The 27,102-nt window shown below is 40.1% G+C and overlaps 1 protein-coding gene across 1 annotated transcript in view; it reads left to right on the top strand.

Annotated features, from left to right (window-relative positions):
* The window catches only part of Anapc1 (anaphase promoting complex subunit 1), an 86,783-nt gene that overhangs the window by 12,289 nt on the left and 47,392 nt on the right, over nt 1-27,102 (top strand). The window contains exons 6-24 of the mRNA XM_036184293.1: nt 178-260; nt 1,497-1,570; nt 2,349-2,494; nt 2,628-2,848; nt 3,954-4,163; nt 6,655-6,750; nt 11,505-11,595; nt 11,823-11,888; nt 13,214-13,348; nt 14,917-15,057; nt 16,044-16,104; nt 17,321-17,508; nt 20,429-20,503; nt 21,607-21,875; nt 22,712-22,803; nt 23,731-23,879; nt 25,534-25,612; nt 25,963-25,999; nt 26,090-26,160. Of these exons, the coding sequence (XP_036040186.1) occupies nt 178-260; nt 1,497-1,570; nt 2,349-2,494; nt 2,628-2,848; nt 3,954-4,163; nt 6,655-6,750; nt 11,505-11,595; nt 11,823-11,888; nt 13,214-13,348; nt 14,917-15,057; nt 16,044-16,104; nt 17,321-17,508; nt 20,429-20,503; nt 21,607-21,875; nt 22,712-22,803; nt 23,731-23,879; nt 25,534-25,612; nt 25,963-25,999; nt 26,090-26,160 (2,284 nt within the window). The remainder of the gene's footprint in view (nt 1-177; nt 261-1,496; nt 1,571-2,348; nt 2,495-2,627; nt 2,849-3,953; nt 4,164-6,654; nt 6,751-11,504; nt 11,596-11,822; nt 11,889-13,213; nt 13,349-14,916; nt 15,058-16,043; nt 16,105-17,320; nt 17,509-20,428; nt 20,504-21,606; nt 21,876-22,711; nt 22,804-23,730; nt 23,880-25,533; nt 25,613-25,962; nt 26,000-26,089; nt 26,161-27,102) is intronic.

Raw genomic sequence — 27,102 nt, 5'->3', positions numbered from 1 at the left:
TTGTCTTAGAGTTGCTTGTTAAGAATCATAGATTTTGAAGTGCTGTAGTTTGTGATCATGTGACTTCGAAAGCTCTCAGTAAGTTCAAAGAAAATTGAGTGTTCTGTCATGTTTCCTGAATCCTTTTCTTAAATTGCTGTTCTCTTCCTTCTGTTCCCCTCACTCTCTTATTGATAGGTGGCAAATGTTTGGGCCACTAAATATGGTTTGCTGTTTGAACGAAGCAGTTCTTCACATGAGGTGCCTCCAAGTCTACCTAGGTATGCAATTTATTCTGCTCAGAATATTATTTCTTGGGCTTTTTTAGTGTTGATTCTGAAGTAAACTTGTTAACCTAAATGTTTGGGGTGCTGATGATGTCCATGTTCACAGCATAGTATTAGAAGATTTTCATGCCAGGTTGAGTTCAGCTGTGACTACTTCTCAACATTTCACTGTCCTGTGCTCTCCTTAGTAACATTAGACAGTAGCTTAATGACAGGATTCGCTTATTAGCTCTGCCGTGTTTTCATTGTACTGCTTTGGACATAGCATCACTTTCTTAGTTTTCATTTCCTTATTTGTTACAGGAATGTTATGGGTTACCTCTTGGGGTATAGCAGACTCCCACAGAGGGCCCAGTATCTGTTAAGTGCTCAGTCAGTGGTGGATACCTGTTGCTAGTGCACCTGCCTCACCTCCCTGGAAACTGTGAGCTTACTGAGGAGGAGCGTACAGAGCACACACAGGGTGTGCAAAAGCAGATGATTGCTGTGCTAGAGCTGGTTGCAGCTTTTAATCTCCACTTTCATAGAATTCCAGCGGGGTTCCTCCTCTAATTTCCTGAAAATTGCAGACTTAATTACTTGAAGTATTTTCCCCTTCTTTTTAAAGATGTACCCCTTTATGAACAAGTATAGAAGATTAAATTTCTTAGCTACCATAGTCATACTGCCACTAAGAGAGATAAGTGAATGACTGTCTTAGGCCTGAATCTCAGTTCTCTGGGTTCTGTCTTGTGATGGCTGCTATTTGCAGATTTTCCCCTGGACAGTCATTCTCTTTCTATGTGTGAATGTATAGAATTATTACAAGAAGATATTTTCAGAACTAAATCAGAGGATGCCATGTTAGATGGTATTTGAAGAATTTAGGAGGTTACCTTTTGAGATAGCTGTGACAGGATGCTTGACAAGCTCTCGAGGGAGGAAGGATTTTGCTCACAGTTCCAGCCCTTCATCAGGGAAGGCTGTGTGGCAGCGGCTCTGTGCATCTTGACAGATCAGAAAGTGAAGTGAGGGATAGGGAACAGGGCTGGGCAGAAATACCCAGACCCTATTTTCCCAAAGGCCCCATAGCCTCCCAAAGCAGTGCTACAAGTTGGGGACCAAGTGTTCAAACATGAGCCTGTGAGGGCTTCTCATGTTCAGGTGGTACCAGTAGATTTCTAGTTGCTTGTTTAGCACCAAGGTGCACATAGTTATCTTGTTGGTGATTGTGTATTTGTTTGTTGCTAGAGAACCTTTGCCTACTATGTTCAGCATGCTGCACCCACTAGATGAAATAACTCCACTTGTTTGTAAATCTGGAAGTAAGTGTGCTTTTCTACTCTTTTACATAAGCTCTGTTTTATTATCAGGGGAAGGAGGAAAATAAAGTTTATTGTTCAACAGAAGATAATGTAAGCATGTTATAAAAGTAACTTTTATCATGAAAGTAACTCACTGAAAGCAAGGACACAGTTATCTCAGTAAAGCTAAGAGGACACTGACGTTTGAAAACTTGCCTGTAGATGACTGCCCTTTAAAAATAAGAAAATAAATGATCCTTGAATGAATGGAAGGTTTTTTTTTTTTTTTTTTTTTTTTGTTGTTTTTGTTGTTGTTTGTTTGTTTGTTTGTTTTGAGAAAAAACCCAAGTCACAAATAACTAGGTACATTTTAGTATTTCACCTTTTTTGTTCAAGTTTACTGGCGATCCACACTTTGAATGTATCTCAAGTATTGCTGTATACTTGGCTTTAAGGTTTGGCTTACAAACATGAATTGACACCTACAAGTAGCAAAGACTGAAGTTTTGGACCTTTTGCCTCTGGCTGATAAGTTTAATGATGAATCAGGACGAAGCTACAACTCTTGAGTTATCTGTATGTCAAAGTGCAACTAGTCACGTTCAATGCATTTTGAAGAAGTTGACACTCAGTCAATTTAAAATTTATCGTCAGTAACATAATACTGAATGGGTTTTGTGCTTTAATTGGCTTGGTTCCTTTTCCTTTTAGGAACAATGAGAACTTTCTTCATAAATAATTCTTTTAAAAGAGTAAAGCCACTATTCTATACCTGGTCATTTCCATTTTTGATTTTTAGGTCTTTTTGGCTCATCCCGGGTGCAGTATGTTGTAGATCCTGCAATGAAAATTGTGTTCCTCAATATCGACCCCTCCATTGTAATGACCTACGATGCTGTTCAGAATGTGCATTCTGTGTGGACTCTGCGGAGAGTAAAGCCAGAGGTGAGGGCTGGCAGTGCTGCTTCTCGAGAGAGAGTGAATCCTGAACGCTTGCACAGCTTCAAGTCGATGGAGCTCCCATTCCTTCTTTATTCTAAATTCCAATTGTTTATTTTCCCATTCATTTTGACTTAAGGAAGAGAATGCGGTTTTAAAGTTCCCTGAGCAGGCAGGGACCCTTCAGAATGTAGCCACCAGCAGCTCCCTCACAGCGCATCTCAGAAGCCTCTCCAAAGGCGAATCCCCTGCGGCTTCACCGTTCCAGAATTACTCCTCCATTCACAGCCAAAGTCGCTCTGCCTCGTCACCCAGTCTGCATTCTCGCTCGCCTTCCATCTCCAACATGGCGGCTCTCAGGTGGGTGCCTTTCCTTGTTTTAAACAAGATAGTCCAAGCTACAGATACCTGCTTTCTTAGCTCTCTTATGTTTTGAAGAATTTAAGGTTTCTATTGAAAATTCTTGGGTAGTTTTTAGGGGGACTAGATGTAAACCCAATTATGGCCACTTTAAGACTTCTAAATCTATGATGCTCCAATATTTTGTTTGAGTCGAATTTAGAACCTGCTTATGATGCTGTAAAGTAGCATTGTTTCTCCTATGATGTGGCAGCACTTGGATGAAGATTTAATTCTACAAATAATTTGTTAGTTTTTTTAACCTCAATTATTATTTTTTTTTAAATTTCAGACAGGGTTTCTTTGTGCCTAGAACTTACTCTGTAGACCAGGTTGGCCTTGAACTCGAAGAGATCACCTGCCTCTGCCTCTTATGTGCTGGGATTAAAGGTGTGTACCAGCATTGCCTGGCTAGTTTGCATATACCTGAAAGTACAGCAATATACTTTGAATAATGTACACCATTTATTTATTATTATTATTATTATTATTATTATTATTATTATTATTATTTTTGGAGACAAGGTTTCTCTGTGTACTTTGATGCTTGTCATGGATCTTGCTCTGTAGACTAGGCTGGCCTCAAACTCAACAGAGATCACCTGGCTCTGCCTCCCAAGTGCTGGGATTAAAGGTGTGCGCCATCACCGCCTGGCTCCATTTATTTTTTGAAGAAGAATATAGTCTCATTTTTAGTTCTAAGTGAAAAAAATTTTTTTAAATTTTATTTTTATTTTTTTAATTTTTTTAAAGACAGAGTCTCTGTGTAGCCTTGGCTGTCCTGGAACTCAGTAAGTAGATCAGGCTGGCCTCGAACTCACAGAGGCCTGCCTGTCTGCCTCCTGAGTGCTGGGATTAAAGACATGCTCCTCTATGCCTGGCATGAGTACATTTTAACATGAGTTCTAAATAAAGCTTTAGGCTATCTAAAGTGCATTAGGACAAACCATTTAAATAGCTGTTCATTTCTGAAAGTGTCTTTGTAACTGGGATTGTACCCCGAGTGCTTCCCATGTGTATTGGCACAGTTGCTCATGGCCACGCCCTCTCTCTGGTTATTTTGCAGCCGTGCTCATTCTCCCGCCTTAGGTGTGCACTCTTTCTCAGGGGTGCAAAGATTCAACCTTTCAAGCCATAATCAGTCACCAAAGAGACACAGCGTTTCTCATTCTCCAAGTGGAAGTTTCAACGACTCATTTTTGGCACCAGAAACAGAGCCTATTATTCCTGAGCTGTGCATTGACCACTTGTGGACTGAAACACTTCCTAATATAAGGTTTGGTGGATATAGTTTTATATTCAAAGAAAAGTATTACTAACATTTTGGGAAATGTTTGGTGTTACGCCTGGTAGTTTAACTATGTGGTAGAGTGCTTGCCAAATATGTGTGAAATGTTTTAAAATGTCCTTCAACATTAGTTATGGTAGTAACACTATAGAGATACATATTTATACCACCTTAATTTTAGAAGAAATTATTTTCATTGAATATTTCTTTGAGATTTGAGGTGTTTGCAGTTTTGGGGCAGAACACTTAATTCTGTAATGTCATAGTCAGGATTCTCTTCCTGTGAAGAGACACTGAGGCAACACTTATGAAGGAAAACATTTAATGGGGGGCTTGCTTCTAGTTTCAGAGGGTTAGTCCATGATACGGTGGGAAGCAGACAGGCTTGTTGTTAGAATAGTAGTGGAGAGCTTGCATCCTGATCCACAGGCATCAGGCAGAGCAAGAGTGAGACCCTGGGCCTGGAGTGGGTGTTTGAAACCTCACAGCTCGCTCCTGGTGACACACCTCCTCCCACGAGGCCACACCTCCTACTCCTTCCCTGACAGCTCATTTACTGGGGACTAAACATATAAATTTGAACCTCAGGGGGCCAGTCTCTTCTAAACCACCCTATATAGCTGTAGTAATTTGAGATTTTATAGCAATTTTGGATAAATGTTGTCTTTGTGTTAATGTCAGCTGTACTTTTTGAGAAGTAAGTGGCCCTGCTCCTCTTAGGATCTCATTGATAATTTGTTGATTAATTGAGACACATGGCAGTGTGTGTGCTGATTAACCTGGCAGTTTAGTGATTGTGCAGCATACAGCTACAGACGGTGACAGTGCAGCACTTACTGTCCTGCAGGTAAGGCTTTGGGAAGATGACACAGGAGGCCGCAGTGTTCCAGAGAGCGTAGGTGGGGATCACAGATATTCCTATTTTGCTTTGTGAGGGGAGGGGACAGTCTGAGAATGAAGAGGCTTGAGAGAGTGGTTGCCTTTTACATGTTCATAGAGTAGGCCTGCTTACATGTGCATAGTCAACAGAAACAGCAGAACAGTTGTAGGTGTGACTGAGGCAAGATGGGTGGACTAGGATTTAAAGAATGTGAGTTCCGGGGATCCCTGGAGGGCCTGTGGATAAATTTACAGGGGTTCTGTTAATTCTGGAATCATTAGGTGGTGGTGGGTATGTGTAGTGTGTAGGCCTTTTCCTGGGCAGGTTTTTTTTTTAAACATTGAATTTTCACATTAGTCTATCACCTCCTAACAAGTTAAAAGTTGAGTAGTGTAGAAGGCTGGAGACTCAGGATTCAGGAGGTGGGTGACAGATGAGAGCTGAGAGAGAGAGGAAGTGAAGTCAGGTGGGAGTAGCAGCAGGGACATCACGAACATCCAGACATTTCAAGAAGAGAGTAGTGTTGGTGTTTCTAGGTGCTGGTCACTTACCTTAGGGTGAAAGGTGGTAGGGAAGCATCGTACAGAAGGTAAATGGGAAGTGAGCAAGCAAGCATAGGCTTATTGAATGGTTTTCTTTTCGTTTTCCGAGACAAGAGTTTCTCTGTGTAGACCAGGCTGGCCTCGAACTCACGGAGATCTACCTGCTTCTGCCTCCCAAGTGCTGGGATTAAAGGCGTGCATCACTGCTGCCCAGCCTTTATTGAATGTTTTAAGGAGGTGTCTGGGAGTGTTTTGTATTCGCTTGAACTATGTAATGGAAAGTAGTAGTCTCTGTGAATTTCATCCAGATTTGTTGCTTTGCATATCTAAAAGATGAGAGTGAGTTTTTTACCTAGCCACACATTTTTACTCCTGACCAAATAACTCCTCCCCCTTGGCTTTTTCCCTCGTGTGTGCATGTGTGTGTGTGTGCTCGCACGCGCGCGCGCATGGACATTTACACTGGTATGAACATGTGGAGATCTGGGCTTGATATTAGGAGTCTTCCTTGATTTTTGTACCTTCTGTACCTTGTTCACTGAAGCAGGGTCTCTCAATTGAATCCAGAGTTCACTGATATGACTAGTCCAGCTTGCCATCCTGCTCCTGGTAACCCGTCTCTGTGTTCTGAGTGCTGGGTTACGAGTGGACTGCCATACTCACCTGACAGTTGGGTTCTGGGAATTCGAACCCTGGTCCTTACGTTTGCATGGCAAATGCCTTCTAGTTGCGCCACCTTTGTAGCCCTCCACTTAACCCTTTATATAATCCTTTTTAGGCCCTAGTCTGACCTTTAACGTGAGACTACTTGAGTAGGGCGGTACTCAGTAGAGGAAGCATTGCACATAGAAAGGAAATGACGGGTAAAAGAGGGGATCTGAAAGTGGAGAGATTCCTTTTAGGAGTGATAGTGGAGCACATACACATGGAGTTCTTGTGTCATGGTTATTGCTTGATCCAGGAAGTTTTTCACTTTCTCATAGAATGTTTCCAAAATTAAGTTACTGTAGTAGATTTTTGGATTAATACTGACAGTTTATTCATGTGTCTACTTCAGAGAGAAAAATTCCCACGCCTCTAAGGTATTTATAACAACTGACCTGTGTGGACAGAAGTTCCTCTGCTTTTTAGTGGAGGCCCAGCTTCAGTTACGGTAAGTTCTATTTCCCATTATTTTGAAAAAAATTTAGGACCAATTCCTTCTCTCCCTTTCTATTTTTCTTGTGTAGCCTTATTGAGAGGTAGATTATATATCATAAGATTAAACTTGTAGAAAGTGTACAGTTACATGAGTTTTGGTAAATTTATAGTGGTGTGTAGCTACCAGCTCCCTCAGTCCAGGCTTAAACATTCCCATCACCATGGAGCAACCCTCTGCCATTTGCTCCCAGCCTCAGGCTTTATTCTAGGGGGCTTTCTGCCTTGTATATTAGCCATAGTTTAAAAAAAAAAATTTACTATTGTTTTGTAGCCCTAGCTGGCCTGGAACTTAGAGATCTGCTTGCCTCTGCCTCCCAAGTTCTGGAATTAAAAGCATTTGTTACCACTACACCCTGTCCTATAAAAGTGTTGTTGTTGTTGTTGTTGTTGTTGTTTTGTTTTCTTTTGTTTTTGTTTTTTTGAGATCAACTTTTTCACTTTTCATAGTGATTTTTAGGATTCACTCTGTTGGGACATGTATGAGAACTTCCTCAGTGTTTGTACAGTATTCATTGTATAGATGGTTCGCATTTGCCTGCTTACCAGTTGATGGATAGTTTATCTCATTATGTAGCTCTGGATACCCGGAAATTCTATGCAGACCAAGCTGGCTTTGAACACAAGAGATCCGCCTGCCTCTGCCTCTCTCTAGGGGTAAAGGTTTATGCCACCATTCCCACTGTTCTCACTTTTTGGCCACTGTGAGTTAGGAACCTGTGGACAAAATATCTTTGTTTGGACATAGATAATTTTGCTTTTCTTGGGTCCGAGGAATTGTTGGACTGACTGGTAAATCATTTTGGACATTTCAAGAAATTGGCCAGTTGACTTCCAAATAGGCTGTACACTTTTGCATTTCTTCCTTCAGTGTGTGAAGGTTTGTGTCTCTTTATGTTGAATGTTGTCAGCATCTCTGATTATAGCCACTCTAATGGAGTGTCAGGTGGTTTCTCTTTATATTTTCCTGATTGTAGGGGACCAGCTCCCATACTTATTTACCCCAGGAACTCTTGAGGAATGAGGGATAAGAGACTTAGAAATAGAGAAGAGAGAAACAGAGAGAAAACATAGGATAGACTTGGGTGGGTCTGGATCCTTATCCACCAGCTCAGAACTTTATTCCATAGGTCTGTTTATAACAATGCCAGGGGGTGGAGCAAAAGACCTCCCCCTTGCTAGTTACAGTCACCTGGTGCCCAGGCCTGTGGTCCAACCAACCTCTTACACAGTCCTGCTGGATACAGCCACTAGGAAACCTAGTGGGCTCCAACAGGTCCCTCTTCTTTATACTTTAAAAGAAAAAACTCTTGATGCAACTGCATCAAACATAACATAGTAATTCTAAGAAAAACAGAGCTATACAGAATTATAGTTCCTTCTCTCAACCTTCTATGAACCTACTCTCAGCCTTACATCTACAATCCTACTCTCAACCTACAAACCTATTTTCAAAAACAATTTCTTAATAGAACTATACAAAACATAACATTATTTCACTGAAGTAACATGAAAATATTTTTAAATTAAATATACTGAGGAATATTAACACTCTCCCTTTTCTTAATTTTTTTTTCTATTTAAACAGTTCCATTTTTACATAAACAGTTTCATAAGCAGTTCATCACTGTTGATAGAGTCTATATGCATAAGTAAATTCAAACTGTCCCATTGTAATGAAATCATTACTGTCCATTTCATTTCTTTTTTTTTTTCTAATTCTTTTTTTTTTTTTTTTTTTTTTTTTTTGGTTTTTTGAGACAGGGTTTCTTTGTGTAGCTTTGCGCCTTTCCTGGAACTCACTTGGTAGCCCAGGCTGGCCTCGAACTCACAGAGATCCTCCTGGCTCTGCCTCCCAAGTGCTGGGATTAAAGGCGTGTGCCACTACCACCCAGCTCATTTCTTAACTCAGAAAGTTCAAAGAGAGTTCTGGTACCATTCCTAAAAGTTCCTCTGAGTGCTTGTAGACAGGGCCTGGCTTGTCAGCTGCCTAAGTCTGTGTATAGCTGTCAGAATCGTAATGACTCTGAAGCAAACAGTTCCAAATACGAAAGCTTCCATAACCAAGACTTTACGGTTCAAACAAGTCTCTGAAATTTTCACTTTCAGCTGCTGCCGCCTTGCAGTCTGTAGCCTTCTGTGACCAGTCCCAGACCAGGCTAGAGAGCTTCACCTCACAGCCACATGGGCTCAAGGCTCCTTCAGCTGCCATGAGCTGAAACTGGCCTTCCCAAGGCAACCCCGGTTGTGGGAGGAAAACCCATTACCTGCACCGCTGACAGTTCAGGTGCCCAGCAAGCTGGGAATCCTTCATAGGCTGTCCTGTTGTACGACCAATGTAGCCTCAGGGCAACTCCATGATTATGGTCATAGCCTGCTGCTGGGAGCTGGGGCTGCAGTCAGTCTCAGCAGTTCGTGCAGAGTCTCAGGCTGGCTCTTCAGCCTGTAGTACATTCTCACCTCCACAGCTTCCTGTTCTTCAGCGCATCTGAGCTGCTTGTCTGGCACTGACACCATTCTCTTCTCAGCCTCCGGAAGCAGTCTGCTGTCTGTGCTGTTCACCGCTGCTCTGCTTGCTGTTTATCTTTCTCAAGGCTACGCAAACCTCTGGGCTCTCTCCGCTGTTTGCCTTTCTCTTGGTGTAGCATCTCAAAGGTTGCAAAATCTTGCTGTTCACCTTCTCTGCAGCATGGCATCTCTGCAGGGCTTTTCAAACTGCTGCTTGTTAACCTGTCTCGTGGCTCAGCTTCTTCATTTTTACTGTGGCTTTCTTTCGGTTGAAAGCTTGTAGACCCTCATGCATCTACCATCTGCATGGCATTGATGCCTTGAAGGTTTCAGCTTCCGAGACCCTCTGGCTGCTATTTTCTGAAGCTGGCAGTCTCTGGAACTGTTTCTTGTTATTGGTGGCTTTCTGGAACTGCCAAGTCTACAGCCCACCATGGACATTGCTCTCCGTGTCTCAGGTTGAAAAAACCTACTCTAAATTAATTTTTTCACCATATCTTTAAACCTAAGGCCTATATATTCTAAACCTACATTTTCCTGACTCACTTTATACTAAATCTAAGAACTATTTAAACCTACATTCTATAAGTAAATTTTTTTTTCTACACTGCCTTACACTTCTGAGTCCTTCCTGCACTATATTGCTACACTCTACCTTCCTTGTTTTTTTTATAGATAGAAAAGAGAGAGAGATTTATAGAGATAAATCGAACGCTGCAGCCTTGCAGTTGTTTCCTTCACCACCTACCTGTATACCTGAGAATAAAATACCGTTGTCTTCATTTTTCAATTCCTTATTGGCATGCCTACACTCAAAATGCCCCCTGCAATCCTTTTGCCAAATTCTAGGGTTATTTTTTTCTTTTTTATCTTTTTCTTTGTCCCTGTTCGGGCACCATCTGTCGGCCACCAGCCCCTATTCTTATTTACTTGAGGAACGAGGGATAAGAGACTTAGAAATAGAGAGGAGAGAAATAAGAACTTTATTCCAAAGGTCTGTTTATAACAATGCCAAGGGGTGGAGCAAAAGACCTCCCCCTTGCTAGTTAGTCACCTGGTACCCAGGCCTGTGGTCCAACCATCCTCTTACACAGTCCTGCTGGATACAGCCACTAGGAAACCTAGTGGGCTCCAACACCTGATGCTTTTTAAAAAAATAATTATTTTCTGTGTATGTGTGTTTTGTCTGCATGTATGTCTGTGTTCTGTATGTGTGCATGTTTGGTGCCCACAAAGGTTCTTGGCAGAAGAGCACATCGGATCCCCTGGAAATAGAGTTACAAATGGTTGTGAGCTGGTATGTGGGTATTGGGAACCAAACCTGGTTGGCTGGAAGGGCAGTCAGTGCTCTTAATGTCTGAGCCATCTCTCCAGCCCCTTCCCGATGGTTTTGATAAGGATCATTTTCTCATGTGGGCTATTAGCCACACACTTGCCTTCATAGGAGAAATGCCTATTCACACGTTTTTTTCTACTCATCTTCCTTTTCATTTAATAACAACTATAGCTTACAGCAAGTTGCAAAATTGTAGTGAGGTTCTTCTATATCATGAAGTCTTTTTTAATTTAAACTTTTTATTACGTGTGTTTTGTTTTTGTGTCCATCTGTCTTATGGCAATCGAGTGGAGGTCAGAGGGCAAGTTGGGGGAATCTGTTCTCTCCTTCACTAGGTGGTCCTAGGGATTACACCAAGGCGGTCTGGCTTTACCTGCTGAGCCTTGTAGCTCCCTGGCCCACTGTAGTTTTCTCTCAGTGGTAACATCTTATGAAACTGTAGCATGTTTTTAAAATGAGAAAACTGGTATCAGTATGACCCACACACCTTTCTCTGGTTTTACTTGTATTCATTCCTGTGTATATATTTATATGAATTCATGCATCTTTCTCCTATCTGCAGATTTGTATGACTGTCGTAACAGTTAAAGATACAAAGTACCTTTGTCACCTTGAAGGTTTTCCATCTGCTGCTCTTTTGTATCCATCCCTTGCTCTTAGACTTGTCTCTCTCTCTCTTTCTCTCTTTTGAGACAGAGTCTCTCTGTGTAGTCCTGGCTGTCTTGGAACTTGTTTTATAGACCAGGCTGGCCTTGAATTCACCTTACTCTGTTTCCAAGTGCTGAAATTAAAGGTGGGCTCCACCACGCCCGGCTCAAATGACACTCTTAAGACTTGTTTCTTTCTATTTTTACTTTCATATTTAGCTGTGTAAAGTTTCAAGAGAGTAATGACAAGACCCAGCTCATCTTTGGCTCTGTCACCAATGTCCATGCAAAAGATGCAGCACCAGTGGAGGTAAATGCATATTGAAAATCATGCTTTATCAGGTTGTTATGGAAAATTATATTAATTTACTCATTATACAAGAGATTTTGTTCATTATACTTTATCAGGTTGTTTTGGAGAATTACATTAATTTTACTCATTATACAAGAGACTTTGTTCATTATGCTTTATCAGATTGTTATGGAGAATTATATTAATTTACTCATAATACAAGAGGTTTTCTTTTTTGTTTTCAGAAGATAGACACCATGTTGGTACTAGAAGGCAACGGGAACCTGGTGCTGTATACAGGAGTGGTTCGGGTACGTCAAAAGCAGTGCTTTGTGCCTTTGGTAGAACTGCCCCATCATTTATAGCTGGCTCTGCTTCTGCTGTGCAGTTTTTACAGAAGGTTCTTATTAAGTGAAATGAACTAATTATGGAGGCCAGTCCTAATTTGGACTAGGGCTCCCTGTTAAATGCATCGGTACTGTGTACCTGTCTCCATCGCATGGAAAACCTTTATTGAGAGTGGGTAGAGTATTAAAAACCAGTTTTGGAATGGAAGATGAGCAGCTTTGGGAAGCATCAACATTGCAGTATTTCATTATATTAAATGTTATATATGTTGGTTGTACCTTCCTTTTGTAACCTTTGTCAAATTTAAAAACATATAAGCTGGGCAGGGTGGTGCATGCCTGTAATCCCAGCACTTGGGAGACAGAGGCAGGTGGATCTCCGAATTTGAGGTCAGCCTGGTCTACATAGTTCCAGGACAGCGAGAGCTACATAGTGAGACCCTGCTTCAAACAAACAAACAAAACCACCCAGCATCCTCCCCAGAAAAACCCAAAAGTAAATAAATAAATAATAATATATACTTAGTTTGAGGAATAATGAAGAAAATGTATTGCCAGTATCTTTTTTTTTTTTTTTTTCTGTTAAATTATTATTTGTTGGGCTAGAGAGATGGCTCAGAGGTTAAAAGCACTGACTGATCTTCCGAAGGTCCTGAGTTCAGTTCCCAGCAACCACATGGTGGCTCACAACCATCTGTAATGAGATCTGGTGCCCTCTTCTGTATACATAATAAATAAGTACATCTTAAAAAAATATTACTTGTTTTTTCTTTCTTTTTTTGAGGCAGGATCTCACTAAGTTGCACAGGTCTTTGGTCCCTCCTGCCTTCATCTCCTGGATACCTGGCCTGCCAGCAGCTTTTTTCTGTTCTCTGAATACAACTGCCACCTGTCTCCTAACACACTATCCTGACTTTTCCAATAAACCGCCCTTTGATTTTAGCTTTGGCACTTATGTGTCATTAAAGTTGTTTACTTTTCCTCTTTTTTGAATTTTATTAAAGGGAGTTATAAATATGACTCTTGAGATGTACTTTATGAGATTTTAAATACTATCTTGACTATATTAATATCCCTTTCCAGTTTTTTCTGCAAAAAAGGTTCCTGAATCAAAAGAATTTATACTGAGGCATTCACAGTTGACGGGTCTAATTTGAAAAGTTGTTAAATGTGTTGTGTTTAGTGAGCATGAACTTCAATGTATTTAAAGAACTTTTAGTTCATATGCCTAAACATTAGCTTAAAATATGATCTGTTCACTACCCCCTCCATCTTTTTATTGCTCAAAGGTGGGGAAAGTTTTTATTCCTGGACTTCCGGCTCCTTCCTTGACGATGTCCAACATGATGCCTCGGCCTAGTACGCCCCTTGATGGTGTTAGTACTCCCAAGCCTCTGGGTAAATTACTTGGATCAATGGATGAGGTAAGAAGTCTTGTCAACTGTTCATCATGTTTTAAAGAAGTTTGGTCAGGTATTCTTTCCTTGGTTAACTTAATTTTAGGTAATATGTACAGATACATGTTTTCAAGTACAAGTGATGGTTAGCTCATGCTGACCTCCTTTGTGCTGTGGGAAGTGTTCTTTGAAGGTGTAGAGAGGTGAAAACGGTACTTTTTTTTTTTTTTCTATCTAGAGATTCACAGTTTACCAGGATGTAGTAGATGTGTGGTCTGCATAGGAAGTCATAATTTAGGATAGTCTGTTAAGAGTTATAAGTGAAGAACAGATGGTGTTAATGCTCCATTTACTGAAGGGAGTACACATTGGTGGGAGGCCTGTCATTCCTGGCCTGTATCTTGAGGGTAAGAAGGGTAAATAAATAGAAAGGGCTGTTCAGGGCAAGGGCATGAACACAGGACAGGAGAGTGCAAAAGACTCTTCCCGAGGCCATCACATGTAGCCCACACATGTGGCCTCAAACTTGGTGTGTGAACTCAGATAACCTTGAGCTCCTGGTGCCCTGCTTTCACCTCTCTGTGCTGGGACTACAGGCATGCACGGCCATATCTAGCTAGAAGACTTTTTTTTTTTCTCCCTGAGATAGAGTTTCTCCATGTAACAGCTGTGACTGGCCTGGAACTCAGAGATTCGCCTGCCTCTCCCTCCCAAGTGCTGGGATTAAAGGCATAGCCCACTACCTCCTGGCCAGTTAGAAGATCTTTTAATACATGTATCTCCATCTCCTAAAGACTCAATAGTTCTGTAAAATGTGTAAGTAGTGTGTTGGGTGAGGCAGAGCAGAGAGTGGGATAATAGAATAATACTTAATAATTCTTATTTCAACATTTCTACATGCTAGACACTGTCTGCTTTATCAGTATTTTCCTACTTAAGGCTCTATAGCAACTTTACTGATTGGAAGATACTTGGTCCTCACTTTATAGTTGGATACACCGAGGTGCATGGAGCTTAGTTGTCCAGGGTTAGAAAGCTATTCAGTGATAACACTGGAAGTGACACTCCTACAGTGTGTTCTTGAAGGAAGGTGGGGGACATGACAGTGTTCTGAGTGCAGTCAGAGGATGTTTGTCATGTCACGATTGGTTTTAGATGTGTTTTTCTGAGGGTTGAAGATAGGAAGGCCAGGTGATGTCTATGTCAGTATAAGAGGGATAAAGAGGTTGACGTGACAGTCCTGAAGAGGTATAAATGATAGTGTGTCGGTTAGAAGCTTGTGTTCTCTTAAGCTATTGAGTGCCACTGGGGAATGAGGCTGAGTTCTGTAAGCAACTTAGGCTGGTACCTGTGCTCACCAGGCTAGAAAACCTGGAGACAAGTAGTCTACATTTGAAGGATGTTATAATATGGCTATGTATGTATGTTGTCAATCAACTGCTTTTTATAGTTTTTTGTGAATAGCTTGGCCTGCTGCAGGTTCATCATTACTGGAGCAGAATGATTGGGATCATCAAAACATATGCAAAAATATAGATCCTTATCTTTAGTTCTCAAAAAGTCCTTCATCTGTGTTGCATTGTGACTTTTTGTAGGTGGTTCTGTTGTCTCCAGTTCCAGAACTGAGGGATTCTTCAAAGCTTAATGATTCTCTCTACAATGAGGATTGCACTTTCCAGCAACTTGGAACTTACATTCATTCTGTACGAGACCCTGTTCATAACAGAGTCACTCTGGTAAGTCCTCCTTCAAAGGGTGAGGTAGCTGGCTATGGTTCATCGTGTGTGAAAAGGAACACGAACATTTTTTGTGATTTTAAAGTATTTATTATTGTGTTTATGATGTGTATATGTGGGGGTCAGAGGACAATTTTGTGGGGTTGGTTCTCTCCTTCACCTTCATGTGGGTTGTGAGAATTGAATGTAAGTTGCCAGGCTTTCAAGAGAATTGCTTTACCTGCTGAGTTACTCTGCCATTCTTTATCTCATACTTTTTAAAACGTTTTATCATTTTATACTATTTCACTTTAATTATGTTTCTATTTTCTGAGATTTCTGTATTAAACATTTACTGAACTCCATCCCTCACTGAGGGACTGGGGAGTTGATGGTTTTTGGGGTAAGGAGAGTCAGTTTTCTTGAAGGGAATGGCCCTGGTAGGGTGACTCCCCTTCAGTGGATAACTCCACAGTTATGGATAGCATAAATTGGACTTGATGGTTTGTTAAGAAAAAGGAGAAAGGATAGGAAGTAGGAAGTTTGGGGATAGGGAAGTTACTATGTTAAAAACACATTGTTTGAAATTCTCAAGTAATTAATAAAAATGTTTAATAATTTTATTTAAAACAAGCATGCTTAAACCATTCAGTGCATATTCCCATGTTTTTGTCTTTTTGGTGAAAGTCACCTTTTGATGATGGTGTTTTGTAGTGTTTGTATAAAAAGTGGACACTTGGTTGGATGTGGTGGTGCATGTTTTTAGTTCCAGCATTCGGGAGGAAGTGGACACTTTATTAAAACAAAATTTTTGAAAGTGTTTTGCAAAAAATGTATGTTTAGTTAGAAGCATTCATTTCTGATTAAATGTAGTTAACCATTTTATTGGATTTTGCTTCAACAGGCAAATGATGGTAAATTACCATATATATAATTTTTTTTAAAGCTTTCAAAGACTTAGAATGCTTAAAGTTCTTGTTTCCTTCTTGTTTCCATTTTTGCACTAGGAACTGAGTACTGGCTCCATGGTTAGGATCACTATCCCTGAAGTGGCCACCTCGGAATTAGGTACGAGTGAGTCAGACTGTACTCCGTGTGCTCTCAGCTTGATGTACCACACAGTTGATGGAAGCAGTTTTCTGTTCTTTTTTTAAGACTTATTTTATGTGTGTATGTGCCTGTATGTATCTCTGTGCATCACATGAATGCAGAACCCATGGAGGCCAGAAGAGGACGTTGGATCATCTGCACCTAGAGTTATGGATGGTTGAGTTGCTTTATGAGTGCTAGAAATTGAACCCAGGTTCTCTACAAGAGAAGTTGGTGCTCTTCACTGCCAAACCATCTCTCTAGCCCATAGTTTCTGTTTGTAGTGATTCCTCTTGTTCTTATTAAGAATTCTTACTTGTTTTCAGCTCTATATACTTGCCTCTTTGGTTTTCTGAGATTATTTGCTGTTTGCTTCTAGTCTTTGCAGTGTTTGTGCTCATACAGCAGATTGGTGAGGAAGAGATTGCTGCAAAAGGTGGAGTCAGTGACGGGGATGGAGGGGAGGAACGAGAGTGGAAACTGTCAGTATCTGGAGCCATTTGTTCCCAGGAGCAGACCCATGCCGTTTGCAGCAGGCAGTCCCCTCGGCTCTGTCTCCTATAACTAACGTTCACACAAATGACTTGGCATCACTAAGCATAGTATCTAATATAACATTTGCCCTAACCCATTTATGGCATGCTGAGGGAAGACTTTTAGAAACTAAAAGTTGCAGTTTTGGTTGATAGGAATGTTCACTCATTTAGAACATCTTGCTGTAGCCCCTAAGCATTTCTGTTGCTAGATGCCTTTGTTGTGTGTTGTATCAGTATGGATTTAATCAGTATTTCGTGTAAATTTATTGATGTAGAAATTAGATATTTTTCATAGAGTGAACTTTGTTGTTCCAACTAGAACAGTTTTGAGAGTGACAAAGGAATAGTTATTTATTGGAGCAGTGGTTGTAAATCAGGATTATCTCAAGTGAACTGGGCTGTATGCTTACCTATTTCTAATCCAAAATTAGGGATCTGACAGCTGTCCTTAGGCTCCTGTGAGCCCTGTTGAATTCAATAGTTGTTTAAAGTGATTGACATTGATGAGGTAATGTTTGTGCCAGGTTGGCTCTTTAATGACGGTTCTCTTTTCCTAGTGGCTGGCCTTGACATAGTAGCAATTTAAACCTTTTCGTTTGAAAGAAGGAAAGACATACATACATAGGAAACATACTAAAATTGGTGTTTGCTTTTAATAGTACAAACGTGTCTGCAAGCAATTAAGTTCATCTTGCCAAAAGAAATAGCAGTTCAGATGCTCGTCAAGTGGTACAATGTCCACAGTGCTCCAGGAGGACCCAGTTACCACTCAGAGTGGAATTTATTTGTGATCTGTCTCTTGAACATGATGGGTTATAACACAGACCGCTTAGCATGGACCCGAAGTGTAAGTAAATTCAGTTGTTTTCTTCATTTATCCTTTATAAATGCAGTGCTTGCATAACTACATAGCACATTTAGTAATAGGCATGCCTTATTTATGATGTTGGAATAGGACTGGCTTATTGTATTTATATGTCATGAATTAAATACTCAATAGGTTTTGAGACTTTATAATGTGTTAAAGCACATTTTACTTTATTTACTTTTTTTAAACTAAGGTCTTGATGTATATGTAGCTAAGGCTAGGCTTGAATTCATTTTACTAACTTTGCCTCCCAAATGCTTGAATTGTAGTTGTGTGTTACTAATGCCTGATTTTGACTGTTTCTCAATTCATCTTTGTAAAATGACTGCAGATAGTACTCTTGGTCTTGTCAGTAGTGAATCAGAGAGGTCATAGACTTGTGCTTTGCTCATTTAAAGTTCTGAGCACATTTAGTAGTGTAAAGTTGTGGGCCTTACTCAGGCCTCTGAGTCATTTTCTCAGGACCTTCCTAGGTGATGACAGCAGAGGCCTTCACTATGGTGTGTTCATTCCTTTGGAGATAGATCACTCTCCAGACAGCCATGGGGAGGATTCTGAAAAAGTCACTGTAGAATAAACTTAGCCTTTTGTCCCCCAAACTCAAATGTACTCACCTATGTGTTTTGGCCTCATGCTAGTAACTCCATTTAAAACAAAAAGGATCTTCACTATGAAAGTATTTTCTCACTGAAGAAGATTTGGAAAATGGAGGAAGAAGCAAGCAATTGTCCCCTGCTCCTGTGTAGACATTTTTAATGGTACTGATAAGTGATACTGATAGAAATTTTGTTAATCCTTAAAATTGTTTCATAGAGCCCTTCCTTTTTATCAAATAGCTAATATTGTGCTTTATTAGAAAAGTTTTCTTATTTTGTCATGGATAAGTGGTTGAGGTGATGGACTAGAAAAGTTTTCTGATTTTGAGTAATTTGCCAATGTTTTTTTACATAAATTACTAGTTATTTCTCAAGAAATAAATCTTTTTTGTTTTTGTTTATGTTTTATTTTTTGAGACGGGTTCTCTGTGTAGCTTTGGTACCTGTCCTGGATCTCGTTCTGTAGACCAGGCTGGCCTTGAACTCACAGAGATCGGCCTGCCTCTGCCTCCTGAGTGCTGGGATTAAAGGTGTGTGCCACCACTGCCCGTCAAGAAATAAATCTTCTAAGAGATGGGGCCAGATAACATTTAGAAGTGGTGTCCAGTCAACATTCTTGCTAGTGTTGTTTAAAACTGCCCCTGTTACCACATTGATTATTTGTGATGTTGTGACCCTCTGCTAGATTAGATCAGTTGTTTCTAATTTCTGTGCAAGTGGGAATGAGTTTCTTTTTTCAGGCTTCCACAGGTCAGTCAGGAATGTGTAACTCTTGAGGTTTTGACAGCTGTTTGCAGCCATTTCTTGTCTTTGTTTCCTCTGTAGCCTGGCAAAGTCAGATCATGTTAGTCACTCCTCTGGCGTAGAATCCTCCAGAGACTTCTGTCTTCTTCAGGATATTAGCCATGGACTTGCACTGTGCCCTGTCACCCACCCTCTTGGACCTCTCTGCTCTCTTTGTCGTCTGTGCCAGCCACCGTGACCTCTCTGTCCTCAGCCCTTGGCACTTGCTGTTCCTTTACAGATCATGCTGCTTTTTGACAAGGCGTGCGGCTGTTGAGTTGTCGCTGCAGTCCAGCTTCCCTGGCTGCTCTGTGGACAGTTGCTCCCTTCCTTATCTGCCTGTTGGTCAAGTGTAGTTTTACTTCCCTGTGTGTCGGTCCGTCCTTTCTTCACCGGAATATGAATTCTCGCGAGGGAGAGAGTTCTCGTTTTATTCAGCACTCTGTCCTGTGGTGCATGGCTTAAGTGGGTGCTCAGAGAACCGTTCCCGGGTGAATGTCCTCAATACTAAGTTTATGTCTGTTTAGTGTAGGAAGGAATGGCCCTCTGTAGTTTACTTGAGAAAGTCTTCCAGTGAGAACAGAGCCGACTTTCAGTCTAAGTGTTTGTAGTATAGCTGTTCCCTTCTGCTGTCTTTCTGCACTTTATCACATAGAGAAAAGAGAGAGGGGATTTTAAAGTTGTAAGTATCCTTTGGCTTTTTGTGGGTTTTGTTTTGATTTATCTGCAGCTAACCAGTAGAGCTTGTCGACAAAGAGTTTTTTTGTACCTCTCTTATAGAGTAGTTAGTGAACTGGCTCACCCCACATTTTCATGTGGCGGAAGGACTAACACCAACTCTTTGTAAAGAAAGATATGGTCCCTCGACTTCCATTTGCCTAGTACCTGTAATTGAGAAGAAAATCTCTTTAAAACAAAGAACCAGATGAATCTTAGTATATGCCCAAGCTGGTCCTGAACTATACTCAGCAACTCTCTTGGCACAGCCTCTTCCATAACTAAAACGATGTTTACAGTACCACCTAGCTTGCAGGTCTGTTCTCAAGGCTGTATTACTTTGACGCATTAAACTTACGTCATCTGTTTTAGACTGAAGCTTGGGATGAAATGGTCCTCAGTCGCCAGCAGGTTCCATAGTGCTCATTTTCTTTGCTTTGTCCAGATTTACTTATTTTTTTTTTTTCTTCTCATTTTCATAACATGGCAGAGAGTGCTCCTGACTCCTTGTGTGATTCTTGGTGTTCTTTTGTATGGATATCATTTGCATCATCAGAGAAGTAGGGAGAAAAAGAGATGACCATTACTGTACCTACAAGCCCAGGCACTGTACTGAATGCTTTCCACACTTGATTTATCTCCATGGTGACTAAGATTTATACCATATGTCCTGGTGAAAAAAAGAGTGTTAGTGACTTTGTTGAGTTTCTGTAATTAGCACAACTGACACCTGAATCCTTAAGGTGGTTAGTGAACAGTAATAAAGTCATGATTTTGTCTTCTGCTCTGTTGTTGTTTTCCAGTTAGACTTCGAAGGATCACTTTCCCCAGTCATTGCTCCCAAAAAAGCAAGGCCTTCTGATACTGGATCTGATGATGTAAGCATTGTTGTTCTTGCTAATGGTACTGATTTGTGGAGACTTGTACAGATGTCCCATGTCTCATAATCCTATCAATTTGTCTGTTTTTCCAATATCTTTTTTTTTTATTTTACTTCTGAGTATATTATTTTAAAGGATAGAGTCTGTTATATTTTCTGTCATTTATTTACCTTTGTCTTTAATCATTATGTAAAAATTAGTATTAATGTACGTGTTTCTACATGATTTCAGCGTAGACTTGTGGATATTTATTAGTAATTGATCACCTGTTTGCCAGCATTTACCCTTTTTTGTTTGTTTTGGTTTTTTGTTTGTTTGTTTTTTTCAAGACAGGGGTTCTCTTTGTATTCCTGGCTGTTCTGGAACTCACTCTGAAGACCAGGGTAGCCTTGAACTCAGAGATCCTCCTGCCTTTGTCTCCCGAGTGCTGGGATTAAAGGTGTGTGCCATCACTCTGCAGCAGTATTTACCCTTTTATGTAGCATTTCTCTGGTTTACGCTTAAATATCGCAGATTCCATGGTATATTCTAAAGTGGTCCAGAGCACAGAACATTTCTGGATTGTCTCTTTGTGTCTTTGTAATTGATCCTTTCTCCCTTATCTTAAGCACTGACTTGAATTCTTTGACCATATGTTAGTTGTGTTTATTGTAGAATTTGATATAAATGAAATAGAACAGTCTGTATTCTAGTATACATAAGGTTTCTTTCATTCAGCCTAATGTATTGAAGATCATCCAAGGTGGTATAAATATCAGTTGTGTGTTCTTTTTATTATGGAGTGGTGTGACTATATTGTAGTTTGCTTTGCCCTCCTTCTGCTGATGGGTATATTAGGTGTTTACAGGTTTTTTGGTTTTCTTGTTTTTTAGTGAAGATGCCCATGGAGTCCATATGGAGAGATATCAGATCCCGGTAGCTGTAGTTACAAGTGGTTGTGAAGCACCTGATGTGGGTGCTGGGAACCAAACTCAGTCAGGCCCTTTGCAAAAGTAGTATGTACTCTTAGCTGCTGATCCTTTGCAGCCCTTGCAGTTACTTTTAAATGACATTTCCAAGAAACATTATGTAAATAATTGCTGTCCTTTTTATTTCCTTAGGACTGGGAGTACTTACTGAATTCAGACTACCATCACAATGTCGAGTCTCATCTTCTGAACAAATCTTTATGTTTGAGTTCTTTGGAAACCTCAAAGGGGAAAGAAGATGATTTTTCTCAGAATCTCAGTCTGGATTCTTCTACTCTTCTCTTTCCTCACATCCCTGCAATTTTCTTTGTTCTTCACCTGGTCTATGAAGAGCTCAAGCTGAATACTCTAATGGGAGAAGGGATTTGTTCTCTTGTTGACCTGCTTGTTCAGTTAGCAAGGTAGGTGTTCTTAGGACACTGTAAGAGGTCCTCAGCGGACTTGCTTTCTATGCTCTGTCAGAGGAACCTCGTTAGAACAACTCCAGTCTACCTGTCTCAGTTAAAGTTGGTATTTCAGCCTCTTGACTAAGATAATAGCACATTCTCTGACTTCTGTAACTCTTGAGGATTCTGAAATACTTTACTGAAATGTGGCATGTTTATTTGATGATCCGTTTACCTAATGACAGGTCATTACCATCACAAATGCCATTTTGTAATTTGATTTTCAAACCCTGATGATGGCTTTCTGAGATCCATAGCACCTGTCCCTGTAGCTGTAGCTGCCTTCAAACTTGTGATGCTCCTGCCTCATCCTTTCAAATTTTTGGGTTTCTAGATGTGTGCCTCCATACCCCATATTTCCCACACTTAACATTATTTAATCTTCAAACCTTGTAGTAGCCAGGAGTAGTAGCATATGCCTATAAATTTAGTGCTTGGAAGACTGCTGGAAATATTGTGTCTGAGGGGGAAAAAAGCAAAACAAAAAATATTAGAAGCCTCAGAGTTACGTAGGTAATGTGTCTTGCTATATGTTTGCTAGAAGAAAACACTGGTCTGTAGAGATTATTTGCTGAAGATCACACAGCCAGTGAACACAGGGAGGAACAAGGTCATACTCTTTCTCTACTTTGACCTTCCTGAAATTTTCTAGATAAAGGTTGGGTGCCTGACACCAGATGCACAAGAAAATAGTCTAGATTTAAAAACTTTCTCATAAACATGCTTTTTAAATGAAAAGTTAACTGAAGGGGGCTGCTATAACACCCTTGTGTATGCTCTTACTGTTCTAGGGACTTAAAATTAGGGCCTTACATGGATCATTACTACAGAGATTACCCAACTCTTGTCAAAACTACTGGACAAGTGTGTACAATTGATCAAGGTGAGTCTTCTGAATAGTGGCTAGGCATTTTGTTGTGTCTCTCGAGGAAGAGCAGAGGATAGATGTCTTTTCAGCCAAGCAGATTTGAATTGGTAGCATTTGACCTGTTTGACCTCTGAGTTGACGTAAGCCATAACTTCTTTAGTGTGTAGTTAAAACTTTATTCCAAAGCATAAACAGCCTCTAGTGTGTGCTGTCCATTAGTAGCCAATAGTTGTGTATTTACTTGACTTTAGTTATAGGAAAAGTTTAGTTCCTCAGTGCACTAGCCACATTTAAGGTACCTAGTAACAACAAAGGCCTAGCAGTTGCCATGTTGGGCAGCACAAACGTAAACCATATACACCATTGCTGCAGTCTAGACTTGAACTGATGGGGTCAAAGAGCAGAGCTCAATCTTCTGTGTCCCTTTGTTCTTTCTTCTTTGTAGAACTGGGCAAAAAAAAAAAAAAAAAAAAAAAAAAGTTAGATTCTTTAAAAACAATTAAAAATTTACTTTAAATGTATTTTGTGTGTGTAGGGGTACATACATGTATATGTGGGTATGCATGTGCCATTACATATGTGTGGTATTCAGAGGCCAACTTTGTGGAGTCAGTTCTCTCCTTCTACATATAGGACCCAGAGATGGAACTCAGGTTGTCAGGCTGGTGTCAGGTGCTTTTTACTGTGCCATCTGGTCAACTCTTGGCTAGTTCTTTATATGGTTTGTAAATGACATTGCTAAATTTCTATTTAGAATGGAGTGAAATAGAAATAATTTAGATTTAGAAATAATCTAATCAACTATTTACCTTGACAAAAATATGATTCATTTTGGATAATATTGAAAATATTCTTATAATTTGAAAGGGCAAGTACTATGACCATCTTTCTTTTTGTCTTATGTATTTGTGTGTCTTTCTAAACATTTATATAATTTTAAAGGTCAAGTGGGATTTATGCATCATCCCTCATTTTTTACTTCTGAGCCGCCAAGTATTTATCAGTGGGTGAGTTCTTGTCTGAAGGGCGAAGGAATGCCACCCTATCCTTACCTCCCTGGGGTCTGCGAAAGGAGCAGGCTAGTGGTCTTGGTATGTATTCGGAGTATTGACTGTCTTACTTAGTTTTATTTTTCTTTAAATTGTCATATATAGAACACACAGCACTCTGATGTATACACCCAAATTATAGTAAAATTACAGTGTTTCTCTCCCTCAATACAGTTCTATACATTTCAGCAGATAAATAATTTCATATAATTACCATTTTAATTAGAATATTGAACATTTGTAGCACCTCTCTCCAAAATTACTCTTTTGAGATTTGTCCAAGTTGTTACTCATGCCATGAGATCCTGACTTCAGTTGCTGACAGAACCTACATCTGAGTTTGTCTTCTGGCCTTCATACATGTCCATACTCACACATGAGCACTCAACAGGAATATGCATGCACATACACACCAAACACACACCATACAGAAATAATTTTCTGTGGGTGAGCTTAAGTCATTTGAACTAGTTCGCAATTTTTCTTGGTATTGTTTTTGAGTAAATATGTTTCTAAACAAGTTAAAGGCTAAATGAGATACTTTTGGATAGCTATTACTGTTAGGTACTGTTAGAATATGACTAGGTACCTGTAAGGGTAACTAAAAACATGATGAGAGTATGGAGCAGCTGAAACTGACTTTGAGTATGGGAATATAAGAAGGCTCCAAAATTTTGTAAATTTTAACTTGTATTTATCATAACTCAAAGCAAGTTTACTATCTGGCATGAAATATGTGGCTACACAGAGACCTACATGTGAAGGCATGAATCAGTTTTCTTATAACTGATGCAAATTAGGAATAATAACCTGTATGTCCATTAATTTAAAAAGGTTTTTTTGAAATCATTAATTTTATTGTGTTTGTGTGGGTCTTTTGCTTGTAAGTATACTATACACCACGTGCAATGCAGTGTCCATGGAGGCCAGAAGAAGACATTGGCTCCCCTAGGGCTGGAGTTACAAATAGTTGAGAGGCACCATGTAGGTGCTGGGAATTGAACCTGGGTCCCCTGGAAGAGCAACCAGTGCTCTTAATCACTGAGCCATCTCTTCAGCCCATGTTCATCAATTCTTGAGTAGATGTACTGAGTTGGCACATCTCTAGAATGGATATATTCAGCCATAAAGAAGAACAAACTACTTATTGTAGCATAAAGATGATGAGTCACATGCCTGTGCTATGTTGTAAAAGTAGAACTGGGAAGACTTTGCTGTGTGATCCCATATACATCATGTAGGACAGATGGGCCAGGGGCAGGAGAGCAGATGAGTTATTTCTGACATTTGTTTAGAAGGGTTGCTTACAGAACACAAGGGGTGTTGGAGGTCAATGCAGCTCCTCTGTATTGAGAGTGATAGTAGTCACATGGTTTTATAACTTGTCCAGACTCCCAGTGTACACCACAGTGCATGAGGCTTTCTTTCCCTTCATGCTTTCCGTCCTTCCTTTACTTCAGTGGTTTAATAAGAACAGGTTCATCTTCGTGTGGGGGCACAGTCCTTGTAATCCCAGTGCTAGGGAGTTGAAGGCAGGAGGCTCGGTAGTTCAAGGCCAGCCTCAGATTCATGGGGAGTTTGAGGCCACTCTGGGATACGCAAGACCCTGTTTCATTAACAAAAATAACCAAAACAACTGAAAATTAAAAGTAAAAAACAAACTAACAAGTAACAGATTCCTTTTTTTGCTCTGCAGAGTGTTGCACTCTACATCCTTGGTGATGAGAGTTGTGTTTCTGATGAAGCCTCCCAGTATTTATCCAAAGTAACCTTAAGTAAGTTGTTACAATGTTTGGCTCCTCCAAACAGAATGTTGAAATGTTTGTAAGTGCTTGTCTTAGAGACACATCTTAACCTCTTTATATTACTATTAAGTCTACAACCACAACTGAATTTCAGGTGTCAGGTTACTTAAAATCTGACAGACCTGGCTTCTATTCTCAGTGTGACTGTATAGGACCATGTTAGTCTAAAGGAAATGACTGTCTGTTGCAGCTTGTCACAGTATTATTGCTTTATTATTTTTAAGGAGTTTTTGGTTAATAAATTTTTACTTGCAAATACCTTTTTCATGTTGTTTACCAGGATGTCTATCAAAATTAAATTTCCATTTGTTGCCTTTTAGCTCCCCAAAAGCCACAAGCAGAACAAGAAGAAAACAGGTAATTTGTTTCAGTTTGTACTTTTATATTTCAAATTGGAAGCAATGTTAAGTGTTTGTGTTTAATGTTTTTTTGTTTTATTCTTGGTAGGTTTACTTTCCGGCATTCTGCTTCAGTTTCAAGTCTAGCAGAAAGATTGGTTGTCTGGATGACCAGTGTAGGTAAGAGCTGTGTTGTCATTGCAGAACTGTGTTCTGCTTCCTGGCCTTCACTGGCCTTGGGAGGAATGAGGAGAGAGCTCTGGTTATCTGTAGCAGAGTAGATGGGACACCAGCCTTTTATATCTTAGGGCATTAGAAGTCTGTATCTTTATTTTCATTCCCTGTAGATCAGTTGGGGCTGTTGTTCTGTAAATAGATCTCAGAATGGCAAGCTTTAGTTCAAGTACCTCTAAATGTGAAGCCGTTCTGAGACTTCCATACCAGAAATGCCCATTCTGGCATCATTTAAGGTAATTGTAAGTACTTCAGAAAGTGCTCTCAGATGGTAAAGGGCGGAGATTTTAGGCACTGTGATGAGTGAATACTCAGCTAACAAGAAGGGAGAAAAATTAATTCTTTGTTTTTTGGTCCAAATGCCCTTGCTCCTAGGTTTAAAAGTGTAGTAAAATTATTTGTTTTTAAAAAAATAGCTGGGCAAAAGCAACCACAGGAACAAAAAGCAAAAAGTTCCCCCTGCCAGAGTGGTGGTGCATTCATTTAACCCCAGTGCTCAGGAGGCAGAGGCAAGCAGGTGTCCCTGAGCCTGAGACCAGCCTGATCTACATAGTGAATTCCAGGCCAACTAGGGCTGCATAGTAAGACTGTTCCCTGTTTGGGGGTAAAGTTACTGAATGGGTCTATGACAGAACCGATACTGTTCTATAGATTTAGTACTTTAAAAATACTTCAGTGATGCCACAGGTGTTTCTTGATTTCACCCAGTGTGTGCTCAGTGCAGGTCTTCACAGTTCTTTGTGTGACTTATTGACAAATAACAATAGTTGCCTCACAGTGTACATATAGGATGAGTAAATGAAAAATTGATAAAGTCTGTCTGTTATATATTACTTCATATTTAATACAAGTGTTATTCCTGCATAAGGAAATATTTTTGCTTTAATC

The sequence above is a fragment of the Onychomys torridus genome, chromosome 4, assembly GCF_903995425.1.
Source record: "Onychomys torridus chromosome 4, mOncTor1.1, whole genome shotgun sequence".
Taxonomy (NCBI): Eukaryota; Metazoa; Chordata; class Mammalia; order Rodentia; family Cricetidae; genus Onychomys; species Onychomys torridus.
The sequence above is the reverse complement of the archived record's forward strand: the minus strand, read 5'-3'. Positions and strand labels throughout refer to the sequence as shown.